Raw genomic sequence first — 24,281 nt, forward strand, 5'->3', positions numbered from 1 at the left:
ATTTATATAAACTTTATTTATTTTACAACAATTATGAAACAAGTTAATTATGTTAACTTATATTAATCACTCTTGTTGGCCTGGATATTTCCTTCCGATCCGGGAATCGAATCCCGGCCACCTTGGTGAAAGGCAAGTGCGCTATCTACTGCACCACCCGACGACCTAATCATTATCTTGAATTTTGACAGTTAATGTTTGTTATTGCTTTTTCTCAGGAACTCTGGAGGGATCTTTCTCAAATTTTGTGTGTAGGTTCTCCTTGGTCTGATATTGTGCATTTTTTTTTATTTTTGAGATTGATGGAATAAGCAAAATGGCTGACAGGTGGCCATCTTGGATTTTGACAGTGAATGTTTGTTATCGCTATTTCTCAGGAAGTTCTGGAGGGATCTTTCTCAAATTTGATATGTAGCTTCCCCTTGGTCTGTTGTTGTGCATGATTACTTTGGAGGGTGATCATAAAACAAGATGGCCACAGGAAGCACTAATGAGATGTTTCTGATATTGTAATGATCGGATCTATTTCTCTTACATTAACAGAACTCTACTAGTAAATGCATGAAACAGTGCATGTACTGTTTACATGACTTGATCAAACAGATAAGAGAAAATAAGAGAAAAGATCAAACTGACATAAACCAATGAGGTTGGTACAATGGTGGGCGCCAAGATCCCTCTGGGATCTCTTGTTTTCTTTACTTTGATTTTTTTCCTTTATTTTGTTTTACAATATAATTTTTTGCCCTAAATATTGTCTTTTTTGTTTTCTTTCAGACCACATTCAATACAAACACGAGGACAAATGGAAATCATACAGGAGTTTGAAGCCTATCTAAAGCCATTTAGAATTGTTTTTGCTTCAAAGTAAGTGTATATATGTATATCCAGTAATTTATCCAGATATTCGTATATTAAGCATTCATTATGAATTGAAACAATAATTATGAACCAATGAGGAATATTGCAATTTCCATTGTCCTAGAAAACAGATTTCGAGTACACAATGTATTTCAGCACAGTCACCTCTTTTAGAGGATTTTTTTTTCTGGCATCATCAGCTAAGAAACTTTACTTTTTACAAATATCAACACTTTTGATAGTCATAACATTAATTTTATTTTTTTTGTAATTGACATATCAGAAACTTAACACTTGTAGCGATTACTTATCTTGGTCAACTCATTAGTTTTGAACTATTTCTAACATGATTGTTGGCATTAAATAGGAAGTTCAGAAGATAAAATATGGACATAGTGTATACTGTACTTGCTGATCATGACATTTAATTTGTTTCAGAGCTAAGGACACACATGAATTTACACTAATACACTATTTGAATAGACAGAAACATGTTTTACATGGTTATGAGGCTAGGAAATTGAAATTTGTGCCAAAGGTAAGTTATTTTATACCTTTCTTACATGTACCTTATTAAAAGGAAACAGATGTTGTAAATACCACCTGATTATCCACAGCATATTCATAATAAAATAAGATTAATGAGATGATCTGTTTAAAAATTATTGCTGAATATTTTTCAATTCCATGTAAATCATCACATGCTATTTTTGTTTCTGATTTTGAATGCAGTGAGTACCATTCCATACTATAGAACTATGGCCATTTGTAGACTCTAACCATCTTTTTTCTTTCTAGGAATTAGTTTTCTCTAACACTTTTGTTAATGTCAAGTTGTTTTGTTTTGTTTTTGAGACTCCTTGCAGATTTGCTAAAAATGGTCAGTTTTACAAAAAATATTTTTTTGTGGGTTCAGGACTCGATGCCCCTTGGTACTAAGTGCTATTGTAAGGAAGGAAAAAGTTGCTATAAGTTCCGTTTATTAGTTGTCTTCAAAAGCCAAGCCTTTGATCCAGGTTAGCTAATTACTGTGTATGATAGAGAGAATAGTCTCTAAATGATACACAAAATACAGGGAATTTCACATTTCGTATACAATTCAATGACAATTTTGTGTTTTGAAACAAAAATGTCAGGACCAAGGAGTTTCTTGAACTCACAGGTGATTAAAAAAACTATTTCATAAGAAATATCATGTAGTATTCCATAGAAAATATTTCTTTTATTGATGTTTTAGTGTGATAAGATTTATATTATGTTTGTTGACGACTTATTTTAAATTATTTCTGCATTTTTTTTACAGATAATATATATTTCGTGTGAGAGATTATTAGAACTAGCACAGCTAGGAAATTCTTTATCAAGATTTATAAAATCTAGTGAGAATGAAGTTCAGAAGGAACACTTAAAAGACATTCCAGAAGAAGAAGAGGTAGTGGCAGGACTTCCGCGTAACGAGTCCCAGTCGTCACTAGATGAACTGGCCACATCATCTACGAAGAACATTATGCCACAGAAGGTTAAGTCCCCTCTCGAGAGAACCAGGAGTCTCACAATGGAGGATCTGAAAGATGAAAAACTGAAGTCATTGCAAGTGCCTTGTGACAATCTGTCTGACACCAGCTCGAGAAACCTATCCCCAGACACGAGTCTGGACGGGGACCAGGGGGAAGAGGTCTCCAAGTCCAAATCGGCTAACTCTAGAAGGAAATACACCCCTGGTGATGTAGCCGCGGAACTAGGTGCTACCTCCTACTCAGCAGAGGTGTACACCAAGGCTGATAAACACGAGGTAGGGATATTTCTGTGACTCATGTTTATTTTATTCTTTTTGCAGAGGAAAATTTACATGTAATTCTTTTAGACTTAATATTGAATTTCCAAGTGTTCTTTCTAGGAACATTGAAAAAAAATCCTGTTGACTATAAAAAGATATTTTTAAATACATTTGGGAAACTGAGGTCAGATTAAGTAAATGTTTTTTTTACAACAGACGGACCTTAACGAAAAAGATAATGCATGGGCTGAGCTTTCTCAAGAAACAGATCCCGGAGTTGTCTCCCTCATCTTGTGGGAATGGCTGGACCAGCTAAAGGTATGTGACACGAACAGCTAGAAAAATCTGCAGACACAAACCCTGGTAATTCATAAAGTGTGAATAGATGGGTTTGATTTTAGGGTGCAAAGGGCAATTATATCCTTTTTCAAGATTTAGATACTTTTTTATTCCCTGAGGAATTCTTAGCTATCAGATATATTACATTTCTTGCAAATGTATCCGTTTGAGTAATTGTAAAAAATATAGAGGGTGAATGCATCATTGTCTGACAGTCCGTATAACAGAAAAATATTACAAAATCATTTTCTAAGTCTTAACACTGAAATATACCGGTAAATAAAATCTATGATATATATCATCTTGATATAATTATTACAAATTTAGTGACTTTTTAAGCCTGAGAATTTCGTTCCTGTAAAATTTATTAAATGGTACAATATGTAACAATGTAACTTGTATTGATAGGAACCTGTCCTAAGAATGCAGGATCTCAAAAGCATGCTACCTTATAAAGGTGACCCTGAAACAGGGCTGCAGAAACTGGAGAAGGTATGATGCGTTACAGTATTCATCCAAATTTGGAATTTGTGGTTGAAAAATTTGAGAGCTATACATTTGAGTGCTGAGGTATTTATTCAAACCTCTAAAATTGTATACAGTAATACATGACAATGATACAAGGTCAACTGGTAACATTGACATTTCAGCATTGATACACATTTCACCATTGACAGCTGACATCTCACCATTGACAGACATCTCACCATTGATAGATATTTCATCATTGATAGACATTTCACCATTGACAGACATTTCACCATTGACTGATACATGTATACATCTCACCATTGACAGACATTTCACCAACATTTTGATACATTTAGGTATATTACTTTAACAACAATGTTCTTTACTATATATAAGATGTTAGGTAAGCATCACTTCAAATTTTTATTTCTTTAGTGTGTATATGAGATCAGATGTTTAATCCTGAGATGAAATAAGAGATCTGTGTGCTATATTTCTGTCTGTTGTTGGAAACTGGAGTGATTTCTTTTGGGAATAAAATTAAACCTTTCACATTTAACTAAAATAGTAGTAAGTTCTCCAATTGGAGATTTGTACAGCCCATTTACAGTTGAACTAATTTTGGCCTTAAATCCTGTTAAAGACCACACATGGTACACAGGCTTTAAAGTGTTGTGGAGATCACTCAATATAGCACATTATGTTTTTTAATGTCAACACAGTATCATTTTCTGCCGTTGGTCAGTGACAATTATTTTATGTTACTTTTGTACCAGGGGCCCCGAAACACCATTCTATACATGGTGAAGGTGATAGAGAAACTTCGACCAGTCAGTGAGGATGTCGAGGCTAAGATCTACGAGAAACTACTGTCCTATCTCACACAGCAATGGGTGACGACAACTACCGACCCGATGAGTTCAACGGAGAGTTGGGCCATGGCGACGCGCGACAGTAACGACGACCGGGAGAATGATCGGGACCACTGGATGGACATGAGACCTTCCACTGCCAGGGATCTCACAGACTTCTTCAAGAAACTACAAGAGTTTGTAAGATCAACAGAAAACCAGCCTTCTAAAGGTCGCAGTGGAAAATAATACAAATTGTTGTTAGGTCCTTAAGATAAGCAATAATGTGTTTTGTGACTGTTGTTGGATATAAATTGTTACCCCTCTGTGTCACTTATTGGACTAATTAACATTGCTGTTGTCATTGCTATTGTCACCCTGGTAAAATACGTAATGTACTAGCCGCTTCCTACCAACTCAGCTAGGTAGAATTTCTCTTAAGCTCTTGGTAGAGCATAAGACTAGTAAGCCAGAGGTCCTTGGTTCGATTCCTAGCGGAGGCAATGAACAAATACTGACCTCTGATCTGTTACATTATAATGGTAATGCAGATCGCACAATAGGACATTTAAAGTAAAGGGTACCAACAAGTTGTACTATATTATTACCACTGCCACAATTGTGAAATATTCGTTTAAGACCTTTTCAAAACAAATATTCCTAAGAATCACATGTTTCCATGCATTTAACGGAATTGTGGTTGTTCGAAATTTGAATGTTTGAAAAAAGAAATAAAAAAAGAAAACACAAATTCTGCAGGGGGTGGAACTCAGAATCTAAAAAGCCTATACTTTACTATAACAGGAGTTATACAAGCACAGCATCAAGATGAATAACCAATTTATGGACAATAAAGCATATGAAAATCTTGACAGGGGAAGTTACTCTCGGCCTAAAAAAACTCATTTTGGTTGCTTCATTTTATAGAGGAGAGCATACTCCAAGTCAAAAAAAATTCATTCTGGAACTCTTCTTTGTGATAATAACCAGTGTAGGGGTACTCTTTACCTTAATTTATGTCTGTTTAATACCTGGCTCCATGACCTGGTTTACATCGTCAGTATATACACAGATTTCACTGGAGGGCATTAAGTTTCTCCAACAGTCACTCCTTCATTAGAATTAGTTCTTAATTTCTGACATACATGTCGCTTGTTTTACTTTAAAATATTTCAACATCATTGTAGAATATGTTTGTTATTCAAGAAAATCAAAACATTTCATAATTTCATGTGTAGCCAATTTGTTTTTGTTTTCATGATTTAAATTAATATTGATGTTGATATTTAATTACTCATTTTCATTTGACAGATAGAAAGCAGTGATTTTTTTATAAGGTTATGTTTAATATTGATATCCCTAGTCCAATTAATAATAGAAAATAAAAATAACAAAACAGCATTTAAAAGAAAATTTAAGTCAATTTTATATTTCTGCATGAACTTGGGATCTCAATTTGTTATAAATATACAAAATATATCTTGATACCTACGCTGTTAATATTGGTGGGTTTTTTTCAGACATGGAAATGTTGTTGTTTTTCATAAAAAATATATGAACATAGTTTTACATGAAAATGTATAAACACATCATTATACATATTTTTGTGAAATGTTGTTGGACTGCTCAAATTTCTTGACTTGTGTTGGACTATAAAAATGTCTATGTTATCATCATGCACAACATACAAGCATTCAAACATCTGGGTGATGCAATGTACGAGATACATTCTTAATGGAAGTGCGGCGCATATACATCAGGAAGTCAAGCAAAAAAACAAACATTTCTTTAGTAAACCAGTCATTCTGATAATTGTATCAAAATAATATACACAGGAATTGTGTATTCTAAGTAAAAAAACGAGTTAAATTTAAGTAACAGTAAATCATTAATATGTATCACAACATAGAATGATATCAACAGTCATTAATTAGCAAGGTCCATTATAATTTGGGTTGACAATCCGTTTTTTGTCTTAATTACATTTTTGTATATGTTTATTACTGAAAAAGATCACTGAAATTGATTCATTTAGGAAATACAAACATAATCATGTTATTGTATTACAAAGATTGCATTTTTTATTTTTTCACTTGGGACCAACATTATATGAAACATAATCTTTTCCATTCGAAATGTTTAAATTACAATTAACCAAAATATTTTTTGAATATTTAAACTATATTTATATGTTGTGCGGAAATTCCAATTTATTTTCACTGCCAGAAATAAATAAAAAATAGTTATATGTATTTAACTGCATGCATTTACTTATTATGAAGACAGTGCATATGTTTACCAAAACAAGTGATTACAAATATTCAAAAGATAAGCTAATAACAAATGAATGTCGAAGATACTGTATTTATTCTGCAGTAAGCCCAGAGGGTAAACTCATCATCCCTGACTTGAAATAGAGGACAGGCTTATTAAGGGACGATGAACTTTGAGCATTTCTTCACATTTCTACTGAACTGCAGTTGATAGGGTGGGCTTATCACCGGGCATGGGCTTATTGACAGATAAGTACAGGTACCAAACTGTGCATCACGTTATATTGTCGTACATACTGAATTTCATCACTTATGTATTTTATCATCACTTTGCAAAAGGGGAAGAAATATTTTCACTTCTTAACGATTGGGGGATGGACATGCATGCAGACATTCGTGGCTTGCTGCTGCAATGATTTAATATCTAGCTTTTGATACATCAACGTTCAATTTCAGTTAATATAAACGGAGCCCTCAGAAGTACAATGTAGTGTCGACAACTAAAAGCCTGTTTTCCTGATGCTGAAACTGAAATTCTTGTCATGACATAAAAGAAAAAGTTGAAAAAAGTAAACATTTATATGTTTACTTATTAATTTTAAATGAGTAGAATGGATTCCAGCTTGTACTTGGAGTTAGATGATTAGTGTAATGGCCATGCAACACTTTGCTTTGGAAATTATTATAATAGGAAACTTTGAAACAATATATGTTCAAGGTAAAAAGTTAAAATCTGCTTAATATAATTAATGAGACAGAGAAAGGTATATTGCTGAGAAAACTTCGGAAGATTTTATTATGGTATCGCCATTATTTTATTTTTTCTGACAATAAGCCCATGCCTGGTATTAAGCCCATCCATATCTATAACTGTTCAGTAGAACTTCTAACAAAGGCTGATTAATGGTTCTTTAATAAGGCCAAGCCCCCTCATTTTAGTCACGGTTTTTTCCCTTCCCCCCTGGGCAAATTGCAGTATAAATATAGTACATTTATATGTAGATACGACAGGTCTGAGATGAGTTCAATTTATGACACTTGATGTTGCTGTTCATTTTATACTAATGCTGTATATCTAGCTGTCAGTCATGTGTTACGATATAATGAATTATAATAAAACAAAAATAACTTGTTCTGAGATTAAAACACATTATGAACAATGGAAAAACACTGAATATATTTGTTAAGACATACAACAACCCTTCGGTAACTTTGAACAACCATTTTCCCAAGAATATCAAAGTAAAAAGTATGACCTCATATAATATATGACATGTTAAATAACATTAGTAATGAATTGAACATGAGGTATACATATTGTAATGACATTTTTTTGAATGGTAGGGTATATATACTTATTACATGTTGAATGGTAGGTTATATGTTGTTATGACATGTTGAATTACCCATTACTAGGGTATATGTTATGACATGTTGAATGGTAATGTATATATAGTTATGACATGTTGAATTACCCATTACTAGGGTATATATTGTTATGACATGTTGAATGGTAGGGTATATATAGTTATGACATCTTGAATAACCCATTACTAGGGTATACATTGTTATGACATGTTGAATGGTAGGGTATATATATAGTTATGACATGTTGAATTACCCATTACTAGGGTATATATTGTTATGACATGTTGAATGGTAGGGTATATATAGTTATGACATGTTGAATTACCCATTACTAGGGTATACATTGTTATGACATGTTGAATGGTAGGGTATATATAGTTATGACACGTTGAATGACCCATTACTAGGGTATACATTGTTATGACATGTTGAATGGTAGGGTATATATAGTTATGACACGTTGAATGGTAGGGTATATATATAGTTATGACATGTTGAATGGTAGGGTATATATAGTTATGACATGTTGAATGGTAGGGTATATATATAGTTATGACATGTTGAATGGTAGGGTATATATATAGTTATGACATGTTGAATGGTAGAGTATATATAGTTATGACACGTTGAATGACCCATTACTAGGGTATATATTGTTATGACATGTTGATAAACTTGTTATTACATTTTTCTAGGTAATGCATATAGTTAAGACGTTGTTAAATAAACCGTCAATGAATTTACCAGCTGTTACTTAAGCTTGCCAATGGTCTATTGATGGCAATAACCTTGATTGTTTTCTGTGAATGATGCTTTCTGTGTGAGGGCCATTTATGTGTCGAGTTAGTAATTATTCTGACTTGACGAATGCTTATTTATATTTTGTCTTGTTATATAAGTCAATACCCAGAGTCCAAGGAGATGATGTTTCCCCTTTGTAAATGTTAGTTGATTAGAATATTTTTTTAATAATTTAATTATCATATATGTTTTTCAAAGGAGAGTGAGTGGTGAAAAGATATGAAACCACTGAGGATGTCTTTTGTTACTATTTAATTGGAGACTTAAAATTACTCAAAGGACTTGAAATCACTTGTGTCTTGTTCATAACTACACTATGTAAATGTCGTCTCATTTGACAGTAACTTCATTTTTTTTGAGATTTTTTGGCCTGTAATTATGCATGTTTCATTAGTAAATCTGTGTTATACATAATTAATTAATATAAGTATTCATCTCGTTATATTTTCATTGTGTGTTATACATAATTAATTAATATAAGTATTCATCTCGTTATATTTTCATTGATTTTTTTTCTCATCATGTATTTCAGATAAATGTACATCAGAGAAAAAAAAGTGCAAACGGTTGTACAAAAATATAGTTTATATGTGATATGAGTTATGTACATACAATATACGTTTACATTGACATAACTCTATCATAACTGCCAATAAAAGTGTCTGCAATTTTAAGATATTGATCTAAAAATTATAGAATTGTTTTATATTAAGTTAGTCTTTAATGATAGCATTAAAAATAAAAGTGTAAGTATAAATACAAAATAATCACAGACCATAAACATGATAAAATTAGATTTCATTTTGATATGGAATGTTATGCTTGCTAATTATAATATATTAGAAACTAGACGAAGAAATAAAATAAAATTACAAAAGATTATTTTTTTTGTACAGAAGAATAGATAAAAATAACTTTGTAAGTTTATAGATGTAAGATGAGTTTTTCTGCCATTTTGATTACAAACATGCATATTTGTGCACAAGTCAATTGTCGACAATTCACAGAAACGTGTGATTTTTTTTTAAGAATGTGTTTTATGTACAAAGGACTTAGGGTATGGGTCATTTTTGGCCTCATAAAAAGTAAAACATTAAATTTTAATTTATTTACCAGTTTCTGTTTTAAACATCATATTGGTTAATTGGGCTGTCTTTCTTGGTGGAGATGTTTTCCAATGCGTCCTACCGTAGCAACAAAATTGTGTTGCTATACAGAAATAGCAAAATTATGGTTTTTTTGGACAGTTAGCATGCAGAAATGAAAGCCTCCGCATGTGACAAACAAAAAGTCCTTTCTACGAAAGCATGTCAAATATTTATATGTTTGTTGCATGTGGAGGCTTTCGAAAATTGAAGAGTGTTTAGTTAATTTCCTTCAAAATGGCCAATTTTCAACCAAATAGCACACAATAGATGATAATAATGCATTTTATTACGAAAATGCGGGTTTATGTCTCATTTTGTAATGCCAAATCTCCTAAACCAGTTATAGAATGAATTTGAAATTTAATATTTGCATACTTCATTTATTCCAGATTACAAATATAACAACTAATTTCTAAATCCCCGATGAGGCCGGAAATAACCCTTAACGCTCCTAGTCCTTTTAACTAATTTGTTAGATTAGTCTTAGCTAAATTCTGAATTTAGTCTGCTGATGATATATCATTTCTGTTTAGTATAGACTTCAGTTTGTTGTAATATTTCACCATATGGATTTTTATTTATACTTTTAGTACAATGTACATGTTTTTTGTTTCTAAAATGAACTCTGAGTTACCAATTAACTGATGAAGACATGTACGTGACAAAAATTAATGCCAACTGTGTTGACCTATTCAGACAGCATCTCCATTGAAGATAATATGGCATGCATTTTTCTACTGTAGAGATGTATATAAAAATGTCACTATCAGATCTAGAGCTATGATGCAAAGGTGTGACCTTCTAATGATGGCAGAGATTTATATACTTTTTTGTTACAAAATCCCAAAAATTGTTCCTGAAAAGAACCGACAAAATAAAAGAAAAAAGAAAATTCAATTCCTAGCAATAATGAATACTGGTACATTTTATCGAAATTGATATTCAAGTGGCATATATAGTTGTTTGAATATGTAAATTTGATTACTTGTCAGGAAATGAAACTATTCTGCAAAAGAAACCTCAAAAAAAATAGAAAACAATGAAAATATGAAACATGATATTACTTTTTATTGTAAGTGGCAGAATACAGTGATAACTTGTGAATGTAAATGCCTCCTTTTTATATAAAACTTACAGGTTTTACTATTCAGAAACTGCATGACCTTATGAAAAACTCTAAAGTCATTAATAACACTGAAAGTTGGCTATTCTATTTCTGAAATACATAGATCGCAATTTATGCAAATAGCTGTGATAAGGTGTATATTTTTGTGTAATAAATTACAGTGTAAGTTATGCCACGTTTTTGGTGCTTTGACCCAGACATGTATCAGTGCTTGACACTTCAACTTTGAACATATCAGTATTTTTGTGGGATCAGAAATTAGATATCTTTAGCACTGACATTATACTATTTGTCTTTTACATGCACAATTGAAATAATTTGTCAGTTATTTATTTTTTGTTTATTGTAGTAAGTTTGTTATCCTTGACATTCCAGGGGCTACGCTCACTTACATTCTCTGCTCCCCAGGAATATGCCATGACAGAATTGAAGGCAGTGGATTAGCTATTTGACTGGTTTTGGATAAAAAAAAAACACCTGATGATGACAGAGGAGCGCCACCGGCTAGTCAATTTTACCGTTACACTTCCCCGTAATTCTTTTGATGTACATCAAAGCATCAGCCAAGTCTGCTTGTATCATCCACAAGGTGGTGCATACCGAGCCTGCAGTGATTTGGTCATGACATATTCCAGGGGTGCAGAAACCTAAGTGACTGGGTAGCTCTTGGACTTTCTCGAGGATGTTAGTGTGTACATGCATAGTATGAAGAACGTATATCCGTCCAATAAAGTTTGCAATCAATTAATATGTCAATGTTTATGTTAATGTAATTAGCTTGAATCTCACACACACTGAGATTTATGTTTTTGATGAAATTGGATTTTTCCTGTTTTTATTTCAATTCAACTTAATTAAATAAATTTGTCTTCTCACAAAAGCTAAAACTCTTGATTGTCTTTTTTCCTGATGCCTGGGGTAATACTTACATAGCTGGCACTGCCTTTTTTCCTGATAACTGGCGTGACACTGTAGCATAGCTGGCACTGTCTTTTTTTCTAGATGAATAGGGTGACACTGTCACATAGCTGGCACTGTCTGGTTTCCTGATGACTGGGGTAACACTAGAGTAGCTGGCACTGTTTTTGCTATATGAATAGGGGGACACTGTCACATAGCTGGCACTGTCTGGTTTCCTGATGACTTGGGTAACACTAGAATAGCTGGCACTTTCTGGTTTCCTGATAACTGGCGTGACACTGTAGCATAGCTGGCACTGTCTTTTTTTCTAGATGAATAGGGTGACTCTGTCACATAGCTGGCACTGTCTGGTTTCCTGATGACTTGGGTAACACTAGCATAGCTGGCACTGGTTTTTTTCTAGATGAATAGGGTGACTCTGTCACATAGCTGGCACTGTCTGGTTTCCTGATGACTTGGGTAACACTAGCATAGCTGGCACTATTTTTTTCTAGATGAATAGGGTGACTCTGTCACATAGCTGGCACTGTCTGGTTTCCTGATGACTTGGGTAACACTAGAATAGCTGGCACTTTCTTGTTTCCTGATAACTGGCGTGACACTGTAGCATAGCTGGCACTGTCTTTTTTTCTAGATGAATAGGGTGACACTGTCGCATAGCTGGCACTGTCTTTTTTTCTAGATGAATAGGGTGACTCTGTCACATAGCTGGCACTGTCTGGTTTCCTGATAACTGGGGCGACACTGTAGAATAGCTGGCGCTGTCTGGTTTCCTGACGACTGGGGTAACACTAGAATAGCTGGCACTGTTTTTTTCTAGATGAATAGGGTGACACTGTCACATAGCTGGCACTGTCTGGTTTCCTGATAACTGGGATGTCACTGTAGAATAGCTGGCACTGTCTTTTTCTAGATGAATAGGGTGACACTGTCACATAGCTGGCTCTGTCTTTTTTCCTGATAACCGGGGTGACACTGTAGAATAGCTGGCACTGTCTGGTTTCCTGATGACTTGGGTAACACTAGAATAGCTGGCACTGTTTTTGCTATATGAATAGGGTGACACTGTCACATAGCTGGCTCTGTCTTTTTTCCTGATAACCGGGGTGACACTGTAGAATAGCTGGCACTGTCTTTTTCTAGATGAATAGCGTGACACTGTCACATAGCTGGCACTGTCTGTTTTCCTGGTAACTGGGGTGACACTGTAGAATAGCTGGCACTGTCTGGTTTCCTGATAACTGGGATGTCACTGTAGAATAGCTGGCACTGTCTGGATTCCTGATGACTGGGGTAACACTAGAATTGCTGGCACTGTTTTTGCTATATGAATAGGGTGACACTGTCACATAGCTGGCTCTGTCTGTTTTCCTGATGACTAGGGTGACGCCAGCATAGCTGGCACTGTCTTTTTTCTAGGGGTGACGCTGTCACATAGCTGGCACTGTCTTTTTTCCTGATAACCGGGATGACACTGTAGAATAGCTGGCACTGTCTGGATTCCTGATGACTGGGGTAACACTAGAATTGCTGGCACTGTTTTTGCTATATGAATAGGGGGACACTGTCACATAGCTGGCACTGTCTGGTTTCCTGATAACTGGGATGTCACTGTAGAATAGCTGGCACTGTCTTTTTTCTAGATGAATAGGGTGACACTGTCATAGCTAGCACTGTCTGTTTTCCTGATAACTGGGGTGACACTGTAGAATAGCTGGCACTGTCTGGTTTCCTGATGACTGGGGTAACACTAGAATAGCTGGCACTGTTTTTTTCTAGATGAATAGGGTGACACTGTCACATAGCTGGCACTGTCTGTTTTCCTGATAACTGGGATGACACTGTAGAATAGCAGGCACTGTTTGGTTTCCTGATGACTGGGGTAACACTAGAATAGCTGGCACTGTCTGGTTTCCTGATGACTGGGGTAACACTGTAGAATAGCTGGCGCTGTCTGGTTTCCTGATAACTGGGGTAACACTAGAATAGCTGGCACTGTTTTTGCTATATGAATAGGGTGCCACTGTCACATAGCTGGCACTGTCTGTTTTCCCGATAACTAGGGTGACACTAGCATAGCTGGCACTGTCTTTTTTCTATATGAATAGGGTGACACTGTCACATAGCTGGCAGCGTCTGTTTTCCTGATAACTGGGGTGACACTGTAGAATAGCTGGCACTGTCTGGTTTTCTAGATGAATAGGGTGACACTGTCACTTAGCTGGCACTGTCTGGTTTCCTGGTGACTGGGGTAACACGAGCATAGCTGGCACTGGTTGTTTCTAGATGAATAGGGTGACACTGTCACTTAGCTGGCACTGTCTGGTTTCCTGATAACTGGGGCGACACTGTAGAATAGCTGGCGCTGTCTGGTTTCCTGATAACTGGGGTAACACTAGAATAGCTGGCACTGTTTTTTTCTAGATGAATAGGGTGACAATGTCACATAGCTGGCACTGTCTGTTTTCCTGATGACTAGGGTGACGCCAGCATAGCTGGCACTGTCTTTTTTCTAGATGAATAGGGTGACAGTGTCACATAGCTGGCACTGTCTGGTTTCCTGGTGACTGGTGTAACACTAGCATAACTGGCACTGTTTGTTTCTAGATGAATAGGGTGACACTGTCACATACTGGCACTGTCTTATTTCCTGATGACTGGGGTAACACTAGCATAGCTGGCACTGTTGTTTTTTCTAGATGAATAGGGTGACACTGTCACTTAGCTGGCACTGTCTGGTTTCCTGATAACTGGGGCGACACTGTAGAATAGCTGGCGCTGTCTGGTTTCCTGATAACTGGGGTAACACTAGAATAGCTGGCACTGTCTGGTTTCCTGGTGACTGGGGTAACACTAGAATAGCTGGCACTGTTTTTTTCTAGATGAATAGGGTGACACTGGCACATAGCTGGCACTGTCTGGTTTCCTGGTGACTGGTGTAACACTAGCATAACTGGCACTGTTTGTTTCTAGATGAATAGGGTGACACTGTCACATAGCTGGCACTGTCTTTTTTTCCTGATAACTGGGGTGACACTGTAGAATAGCTGGCACTGTCTGGTTTCCTGATGACTGGGGTAACACTGTAGAATAGCTGGCGCTGTCTGGTTTCCTGATAACTGGGGTAACACTAGAATAGCTGGCACTATTTTTTTCTAGATGAATAGGGTGACACTGGCACATAGCTGGCACTGTCTGGTTTCCTGGTGACTGGGGTAACACGAGCATAGCTGGCACTGGTTGTTTCTAGATGAATAGGGTGACACTGTCACTTAGCTGGCACTGTCTGGTTTCCTGGTGACTGGGGGAACACTAGAATAGCTGGCACTGTTTTTTTCTAGATGAATAGGGTGACACTGGCACATAGCTGGCACTGTCTGTTTTCCCGATAACTAGGGTGACACTAGCATAGCTGGCACTGTCTTTTTTCTAGATGAATAGGGTGACAGTGTCACATAGCTGGCACTGTCTGGTTTCCTGATAGCTGGCGTGACACTATAGCATAGCTGGCACTGTCATTTCTCTAGATTAATAGGGTGACACTGTCACATAGCTGGCACTGTCTCCTGATGACTGGGGTAACACTAGAATAGCTGGCACTGTTTTTGCTATATGAATAGGGTGCCACTGTCACATAGCTGGCACTGTCTGTTTTCCCGATGACTAGGGTGACACTAGCATAGCTGGCACTGTCTTTTTTCTAGATGAATAGGGTGACACTGTCACATAGCTGGCACTGTCTGGTTTCCTGATAACTGGCGTGACACTATAGCATAGCTGGCACTGTCATTTCTCTAGATTAATAGGGTGACACTGTCACATAGCTGGCACTGTCTGGTTTCCTGATAACTGGCGTGACACTGTAGCAAAGCTGGCACTGTCATTTTTCTTGATGAATAGGGTGACACTGTCACATAGCTGGCACTGTCTGTTTTCCTGATAACTGGGGTGACACTGTAGAATAGCTGGCACTGTCTGGTTTCCTGATGACTGGGGTAACACTAGAATACCTGGCACTGTTTTTGCTATATGAATACGGTGACACTGTCACATAGCTGGCACTGTCTGGTCTCCTGATAACTGGGGTGACGCTAGCAAAGCTGGCACTGCCTTTTTTCTATATCAATAGGGTGACACTGTCACATAGCTGGCACTGTCTTTTTTCCTGATAACCGGGGCGACACTGTAGAATAGCTGGCACTGTCTTTTTCTAGATGAATAGGGTGACACTGTCACATAGCTGGCACTGTCTTTTTTCCTGATAACTGGGATGACACTGTAGAATAGCTGGCACTGTCTTTTTCTAGATGAATAGGGTGACACTGTCACATAGCTGGCACTGTCTTTTTTCCTGATAACTGGGATGACACTGTAGAATAGCTGGCACTGTCTGGTTTCCTGGTGACTGAGGTAACACCAGCATAGCTGGCTCTGTCTTTTTTCTAGATGAATAGGATGACACTCACATAGCTGGCTCTGTCTTTTTTCTAGATAAATAGGGTGACACTGTCACATAGCTGGCACTGTCTTTTTCCTGATAACTGGGGTGACACTGTAGAATAGCTGGCACTGTATGGTTTCCTGGTGACTGAGGTAACACCAGCATAGCTGGCTCTGTCTTTTTTCTAGATGAATAGGATGACACTCACATAGCTGGCTCTGTCTTTTTTCTAGATAAATAGGGTGACACTGTCACATAGCTGGCACTGTCTTTTTCCTGATAACTGGGGTGACACTGTAGAATAGCTGGCACTGTCTGGTTTCCTGGTGACTGGGGTGACACTGTAGAATAGCTGGCACTGTATGGTTTCCTGGTGACTGAGGTAACACCAGCATAGCTGGCTCTGTCTTTTTTCTAGATGAATAGGATGACACTCACATAGCTGGCTCTGTCTTTTTTCTAGATAAATAGGGTGACACTGTCACATAGCTGGCACTGTCTGGTTTCCTGGTGACTGAGGTAAAACTAGAATAGCTGGCACTGTCTTTTTCCTGATAACTGGGGTGACACTGTAGAATAGCTGGCACTGTCTGGTTTCCTGATGACTGGGGTGACACTGTAGAATAGCTGGCACTGTATGGTTTCCTGATGACTGGGGTAACACTAGCATAGCTGGCACTGGTTTTTTCTAGATGAATAGGATGACACTGTCACATAGCTGGCACTGTCTTTTTTTCCTGATTACTTGGGTGACACTCTAGCATAGCTGGCACTGTCTTTTTTTCTGGTGACTTGCCCCCCACCCCTGTGTCCAGTACCTGTGGCAATATATAAGACCTCCAGAGCATTTGTTTTTCCCATTTCCCCCTTTATATAAACATCCTGTATGACCCCATTGTAAACGGTCCGTTCAAAGTTAAAAATAAGATAAAAAACGAAATTCAGTAACGTATCCTTCATGCCTCAATGAATTCCTTCGGTATAAATTACCCCTTTTGGAGGGAAATACCAGTTCAGCCATACTGCAGGGTTAACAAAATGGTAACGGCTAAGAAGTGGGTGTTGGTGAAACAGTTTGTGGGAAAACCAAAGGAGAGTGACTTTTCCCTGGAAGAAGAAACGATCCCAGACGAGGTCAACGATGGAGGTAAGCTTTACATGATATCAAAGTGAAGCTACACTTAAAATTTGACTTGAAGGCGGATGGAAACGCATGGATTACTCTGGCCTAGTTTTGACGAGTTATCTCCCTTATCCGTTATGAACCAGGCACAAGTACACTGTTTTAGCCTCCAGATCTCCTGTTAATACATCCATATAATGAGGAGGCTATATACTAGTGTCTGTGAACCAATGAGGTTTAAATACCTTATCTGCTACATCTTTAAACATCGAGGCTACTTGAGTTTTTGATGTCATTATGTTCTGATTATTCACATGATAAACAAATACCAATTGTATTTGTTTTGTTGAATTTTCCATTCAGTTAAAAAAGATGAATTCAAAGTAAACAAGTTCCTACATTGTATACATATCCTTCCTCAGCTACAAGCTGTTAAATGCATGGGAACGACTCTTTACAGCAGGCTGCACACACACAGCGGTGTTTAATTTGTGTACGTTCAGAAATAAGATTACAACAGTTGGACACCGATAAAGCAAAACTACTGAAACACTTGAAATGACACTTAAATCAGTTGCAAATAGGTCTGTTCAAATTATACGTTGACATTCTCATTATAAGAGTATCTGATGCCTATCAATTATATAACTATCAGATATATTTTAGAAATATTTCCAGATATAACTTCAATGGAAACGGGAATTACTTTTGATACAATTCACTGAAAAAAACAATTAAAGGATGGGACCGGGAAGGGAGGGATAAATATTATCATGCATGGGGGAGAGAGAAATATTATCTTTATAAATCAATTTTAGATGTATAGGGGTGCCAATATAACACGCAAAGACTCTGAAGCAAACACGTATACAATAAGACAAACTTACTAAAAATGTGAGTTTTTAGTCAAAATCTGTTCAAACATTGTTTGAAGGACCCCTGCTCATGTTAACCATCATGAGTTTGATATTTTTCTCCTCTCGTTTATGTTACAGGGGTGCTGTGCGAGGCGTTATACCTATCTGTGGATCCCTATATTAGGTGAGAACGTTCATCTTCTTTCTAAAAATCCGCGTACAGATAAATTGCTACCACGTTTTTTCATTTTTTTCTAATTTATAATGTTACTTTAGATTGGGATATGTTTTCTAGATACTGTTTGCAATACTCTCTGTTTAAAACCGAAAACAGATGATGTGGAATTCGGATGGGCTTATAATGGATAGCGCACTTGCCTTTCACCAAGACGGTCGGGGTTCGATTCCCCGATAGGATCTGAAAAAGTATGGAGTCACTTGCCCGATCACTTGGTGTTTCTTCCTGTGCGCTAACATCCGGGTCAATAAGGGTGATTAATACATGTATAAGGTTACAGAACTTGTATAATAATTGTTGTAAAATGAGATATTCACATGTACACGAAATATTCCCTCACTTGACATGCATATCGTCTTTGACGTAGTGACACGGTTTTTTACATTGCAATACGAGGTCGCATTTTGAAGAGCACGCATGCGTTAAACACGGCTATTCACCAATGTAAAGTATCGTTACGCCGATGCTGTATCATTTTAAATATTTTGTTATGTTACAGGTTCTTGAGCAATGTGATGATGAAACCAGGAGATACACTTGTGGGGGAACAGATCGCCAGGCAAGTTAACACGGCTTCCATTAAGTTCAGTCATAATTAAGTCTTCAATTGATATATTTTTGGTATATTTAGAAAATATGATTGTCCATTTCAGAGTTATCGCCAGTAAGAACCCAAAGTACGCTGTCGGTGAGGTCATACGCCTGTCATCCGGCTGGCGGTCACACACCCTCGTCACAGACGTGACACAGATTGACACCATGCCTGAACTAGGTGATCTCCCCTTATCATTCGCCCTGGGGGCTGCAGGGGTGACCGGGTAAGTCATCATGTGTTGACTGTTCCATGCATGTCGGCATACTCGGTAGTGAAGTGGATGTAAAACCACTCAAACAAACAAGCAACAACAATGTATGTGACGGAACTAGAGACCGATTGGCATGGTTCCCAAATATATATTACGAAAGAAAGAAAAAATAAGTTACAAAAGTTCGACAGAGCTCAAAGAGAAAACATACTAGAACGGGAAGTTCGCTCGCTGCCGTCTTCTTCCCATCCTCAATATCAAATGGTTTCTCTCACAATACACATCTTCTCTAGATCTGTACCCCTAGAATATGTCATAATCAAATCGAGACACCTCGCAAATGATAAAAGTAGGCTAGTCTGATATTTTTGATGAGTATCAATTAAATCGCGCAGCAACGTAACGGTAAAATCGACAGACATTCAGGTAGGGTGTGGCGCTCCTCTGTTATCTTCAAACGACAGTTGTCAGCCAAGCGATTGGAAATAATTTTATACCTAAAATCAATCGAATAGCTTTCCACAGGCCTTTCATTATGTCACGGTAGATTTCAGAGATACGTAGAGGATATATTTCGTAAGCGGAAGACCTTGGATTTATAACGTGCTAAGTGATTGTTATTGCATACTGCTTGAAAGGAAATACAGGGGCTGCATTCTTAATGTTATGTTCGGGGAAAGCGTCTCAACATAATAAACTTTGGAATAAGGATTGAAATGTATTTGTTAGTCACAGATTGAAGACATTGTACACGATTAGTTGATTTTAATTTTCTCTATATCAGTTTGAGTTAATTTGTATACAACGTATGTTCAGACTGACGGCGCTGTTCGGTCTGGAGGACAAGCTGAAGCCGATGGAAGGGGAGACGGTGCTCGTGAACTCGGCTGCCGGAGCCGTGGGAAGTGTGGTCGGACAGTTAGCAAAAATGAAAGTTAGTAGTTGAACTTTGCACAAAGAATATATGCTCTCTACTTTGGAGAATTATGAAATTATGGATTACATGTGCGTTGTTTTCTTCAAATAGTCAATCTAAAATAATATTTTTATTTACTTCTTTACGCATACTATCTATATACGTAGAGTATTGCAGTGACTTAGGCTAAGTTTGAATCTATAGTACTACAATGCAGCACGTGAAACAACATAATGCAATAGTTGGCGTCGTAATACCCAAATATCTTAGTTGTGTCTAAGATAGGCGAATTCTTGTGGCTGCTGAGTTCTCTTTGCATTGATAGATGGCTCTCTTCGTAGTAGTCTAAAGAAGGTAGACTATGATTTGTATTGTACTTGCCAGGTGTAAAACTTACCCAAGTCTCTCATTTGAGTTCAACGGTAAAGCGTTTCTTGGCAAAATTTCTTTTTTGATATTGCCATATTTCGATTAGTCTAAACTCCAAGGTGATCAAAATCCATTCCATCTAATTGGCTGGGATTAATTCTGTTTTGTTGATATGATTTTGATCATAGTAGGTGGTGATTGCATGGTGCTTAGTGGATAGTAAACATTGTGAAAAGAACATACACGTATTAACCAGATTCTATAAAACAAAATGGTTTCAATGGCTTCTGATTGGCTGAGAACTTTCAGAACTAAATGTCTGTATTTCTGGTCTGATTTTGTTTATGTTTGATTGTAACTAGTATGTGTCGGATTACAAACAGGTGTAACAGTTTATAACCAATACGTCGAATTTCAAAATGATCGCGGTGGCCTCTCAGCGGATACAGGGGTGTATAAAGTCAGATACATTGCGTGGCCATTGCTGGCCTATCAGTGGCCTTATTGAATTAACTTCCAATTATACTGAACCTTTCTCTATAACATTATTTTTAACGGATACGCCTTTATGTATTACAATTGCTACTATGAATACCAGCCACTTGTATCTTGTTTCACAGGGGTGTACTGTGATCGGGTTCGCTGGGACAGACGATAAAGTCCGATGGCTGACGGAGCTTGGATTCGACCATGCCTTCAATTACAAAAAGGTCGACATTGACGAGGCCCTCTCCATGGCAGCACCCAGTGGTGTCAACTGTTACTTTGACAATGTAAGACTTTCGAACCTATTGGTATGGTGTGAACAATATGTCAATAGTTCTAAGCCTGCGTTAACATATCATTGTATTTAACGCGTAAAGGGGGAAATGTTTAGTGCTAAAGAGACCAGCTTTGTTCAAAAGGAAACCGACGTTATGCAAGTGAGGAAATAATTCAATGATATATTTTCTGACTGATAAACATAGTAATAAATTGTGTCTCTATAAGTATGTGGTGTTGCGCATGCAATGACCAGTGTTGTGGTTTCAAGGTATTCTTGAAAACGATCTCAAAGGTCTCTGTCAAGAAAAAAGAAGATTTGTTTTAATTATTATTTGTGTTCCTGTTTTCGGCGGTACAATTCAACGTTTTGATTTTACAGGTCGGAGGATGTTTAAGTACCCAGATGCTCCAGCACATGCACAGGAATGCACGTGTGCTAATTGCCGGCAGTATTGCAACCTACAACGATATTGGGAAATCTACAGGTATTTCTATACGTATTCCCTTTCATTTTTCTCTTTCTTATGACATATTTCCCCCTTCATGACATCCATGTAATTTTGATGTCCTTGCAAAATTCATAAATATTATGCTAGATAAACACAGTCAGTAACATTTTAAATGGTAACATGTTATTGATTGAAATCATAATCATATTAACCAAAATTTAATTAACCATGACATACATTGTTTGGGTGTTACGAGCAAGGCAAGGCAAGACAGACACAACTCTGAAGCATGAAGATGTACTGATGTGTGTGTTGGAGGCACGGTATTCTAGTGGTAGGACGCCAGCCTCGTGACCGAATGGTTGCGGGTTCGAGTCACGTCACAGCACTGTGTTGTATCCTTGAGCAAGATACTTAACTTCGCTTGTTCCAGTCTGCTCAGCTGTAAATGAGTACGTGGTGGGGCAGTGCTAGAACTGTTAAATGCCAGCTGTGAGCAATGAAATGGCAGCCCCGGCTGTATGCTCCCCAGGGAGTTGAGAAATATATTGGCTGGTTGCAAATGCCCTATAACCACGGATAATAATTTGTGAACCGCTTTCAGACGACCTACGAACAAGGTTGTGATAAAGTGGTATATAAGAACCTCGAATTATTATTTTTATTTTTATCAACAAGGTAGTTCTCTTTGTTTCAGGTCCTTATCTGTTTGAAGATATCCTCAAAAAGTGTATGAGTGTAACCGGCTTTTCTATCTACGACACGTATCCAAAATGGCGAGATGGAGAGGCTCAGTTGGCCAGCTGGATACAACAGGTAAGATGGAATACATCAGTTTCGTTGGTTAGGAATTATTAACATCTGTAAAATTGAGCGATACTTCTATTCAGTAAGATAAACGATGGGGAGGAGAATGCATACGAAGGAGGCTTATAGGCTTCTGTTCATGTTTCTTTTGAGGTCATGTTGAGATTTTGACATAGTTAGGATTATTTTTTCATATATATTGCCGTGCTAGGGTCTTTCCACCTCTGATCCGGTCATCATTTTTGCACATGTACTACCATCTACAAAGAAGTTCAGTTCGTTATCAGTCACTACTCCCAGTTCATGATAGGATGCTAATGATGTCTTATTGTTTTTTATTTCCCTGGATTTACACTTGTTCGAGTTAAGTTTAATTAACCATTGTTCAATGCTTAACTTTCAAAATTCTGATAGCTTCTTACATGTCATTGGCGTATAATAAAAATAGCATAGGGATATAAGACCACTGCGCTTTAGCACTGTACTCGTGTCAGGAAATGTACAGTTGATGCACTTAAGTATGTTTTTGTTTTGTGTTGTTTAGGAAATATGATACATACCACTGACGATGAAGTATTATCCATTCGGAACTATATGTTCTAGAGTTCTACGAATTGCAAATTAAATGGTAGACATGTAATTAAGAACGAAACAATTGAAGAGTTTTTTTCAATCATATCAATTCCTGATGCGTCTGTGAAGCCATGTAAGACTTTAGCTTTTTCTTTACAGGGGAAACTCCAGCATCGGGAGACAGTCACGGAGGGGTTCGAATTTATGCCCCAGGCTTTTATGGGATTGTTTGAGGGAATTTGCACTGGAAAGGCCCTCGTTAAAGCATAACAATAATAAACAGTTTAATCGTTATTTAAATCGCTAAGAAAACAACACGTTTTCCTGATAAACTTTGTTGTATAAGCTCAAACAGAATCTGTGGTTTCTTCCACAGAGACAATTGTTAAAACTCAAATAAGAACAAAGATAAACAGCCTATTCTTGTACAAGTCAAACATTTGCTAGACGTTTTTGATAAAATATAAATAGTTCTCGTATAAAAGATTATATCAAATACTGGTATCATTGCCCCAGTTTCTCTGGGTTTCATTAAGTGATGTCATTGTCAACCTATCTGCTGAAAGTACAGGAGATACTTACTGATATTTAGGAGCAGGTTTTACCCAATCGCCACCCAATTTAAAAAAAAAATAGACTTGTTTTTCCACTCCTAAACGATACACCCCGATACTGGTATTAGATTCTATCGTAGAGGAGCGGAGTTACATGTCTTATTTCAATTAGATTGGTCTCCACCAGAAGGGTGAATTGTTAAAATACTTGTAAATGTGAAAATATCAGGACAACTTTTCATTTGACAAATAAATGATATCGAATCATAAAAAACACTGTTGGTTAAAACCTTTGTATAACTGCGACAGAGGAAATATTGCTAAAGTACCGCATATGAACGTTCGTGAAACCAAGGGAATGCGCAGCAAAATACAACCCAAATGGCAATTGGCTTTTCAGTAGGCAAGCAAACAGTGGTTAATATTTATTCTGCATATATATATATT

The 24,281-nt window shown here is 37.0% G+C and overlaps 2 protein-coding genes across 3 annotated transcripts in view; both read left to right on the top strand.

Annotated features, from left to right (window-relative positions):
- The window catches only part of LOC110464939 (protein tyrosine phosphatase domain-containing protein 1-like), a 31,006-nt gene extending 18,900 nt beyond the window's left edge, over window positions 1–12,106 (top strand). Inside the window, exons 9-15 of one of the 2 annotated variants that reach the window (XM_021520426.1) lie at window positions 778–867; window positions 1,300–1,399; window positions 2,165–2,653; window positions 2,855–2,956; window positions 3,386–3,469; window positions 4,225–4,500; window positions 11,391–12,105. In XM_021520426.1, coding sequence (XP_021376101.1) covers window positions 778–867; window positions 1,300–1,399; window positions 2,165–2,653; window positions 2,855–2,956; window positions 3,386–3,469; window positions 4,225–4,500; window positions 11,391–11,459 — 1,210 coding nt within the window. In that variant the 3' untranslated portion in view covers window positions 11,460–12,105. Of the gene's footprint in view, window positions 1–777; window positions 868–1,299; window positions 1,400–2,164; window positions 2,654–2,854; window positions 2,957–3,385; window positions 3,470–4,224; window positions 4,501–11,390 lie in introns of both variants that reach the window. The other variant, XM_021520425.1, reaches the window with a different exon arrangement.
- Window positions 12,107–16,721: 4,615 nt separating this feature from the next.
- Window positions 16,722–24,108, top strand: LOC110464936 (prostaglandin reductase 1-like). Its single transcript, XM_021520422.1, has 9 exons — window positions 16,722–17,524; window positions 18,496–18,541; window positions 19,095–19,154; window positions 19,249–19,413; window positions 20,218–20,335; window positions 21,307–21,459; window positions 21,831–21,936; window positions 22,598–22,716; window positions 23,440–24,108. The coding sequence occupies exons 1-9, from the start codon at window positions 17,344–17,346 to the stop codon at window positions 23,548–23,550; spliced, it is 1,059 nt and encodes a 352-aa protein (XP_021376097.1). The 5' UTR covers window positions 16,722–17,343; the 3' UTR covers window positions 23,551–24,108.
- The last annotated feature ends 173 nt before the right edge of the window (window positions 24,109–24,281 follow it).

Source organism: Mizuhopecten yessoensis, unplaced genomic scaffold, assembly GCF_002113885.1.
Source record: "Mizuhopecten yessoensis strain PY_sf001 unplaced genomic scaffold, ASM211388v2 scaffold11043, whole genome shotgun sequence".
In the NCBI taxonomy this organism is placed as follows: Eukaryota; Metazoa; Mollusca; class Bivalvia; order Pectinida; family Pectinidae; genus Mizuhopecten; species Mizuhopecten yessoensis.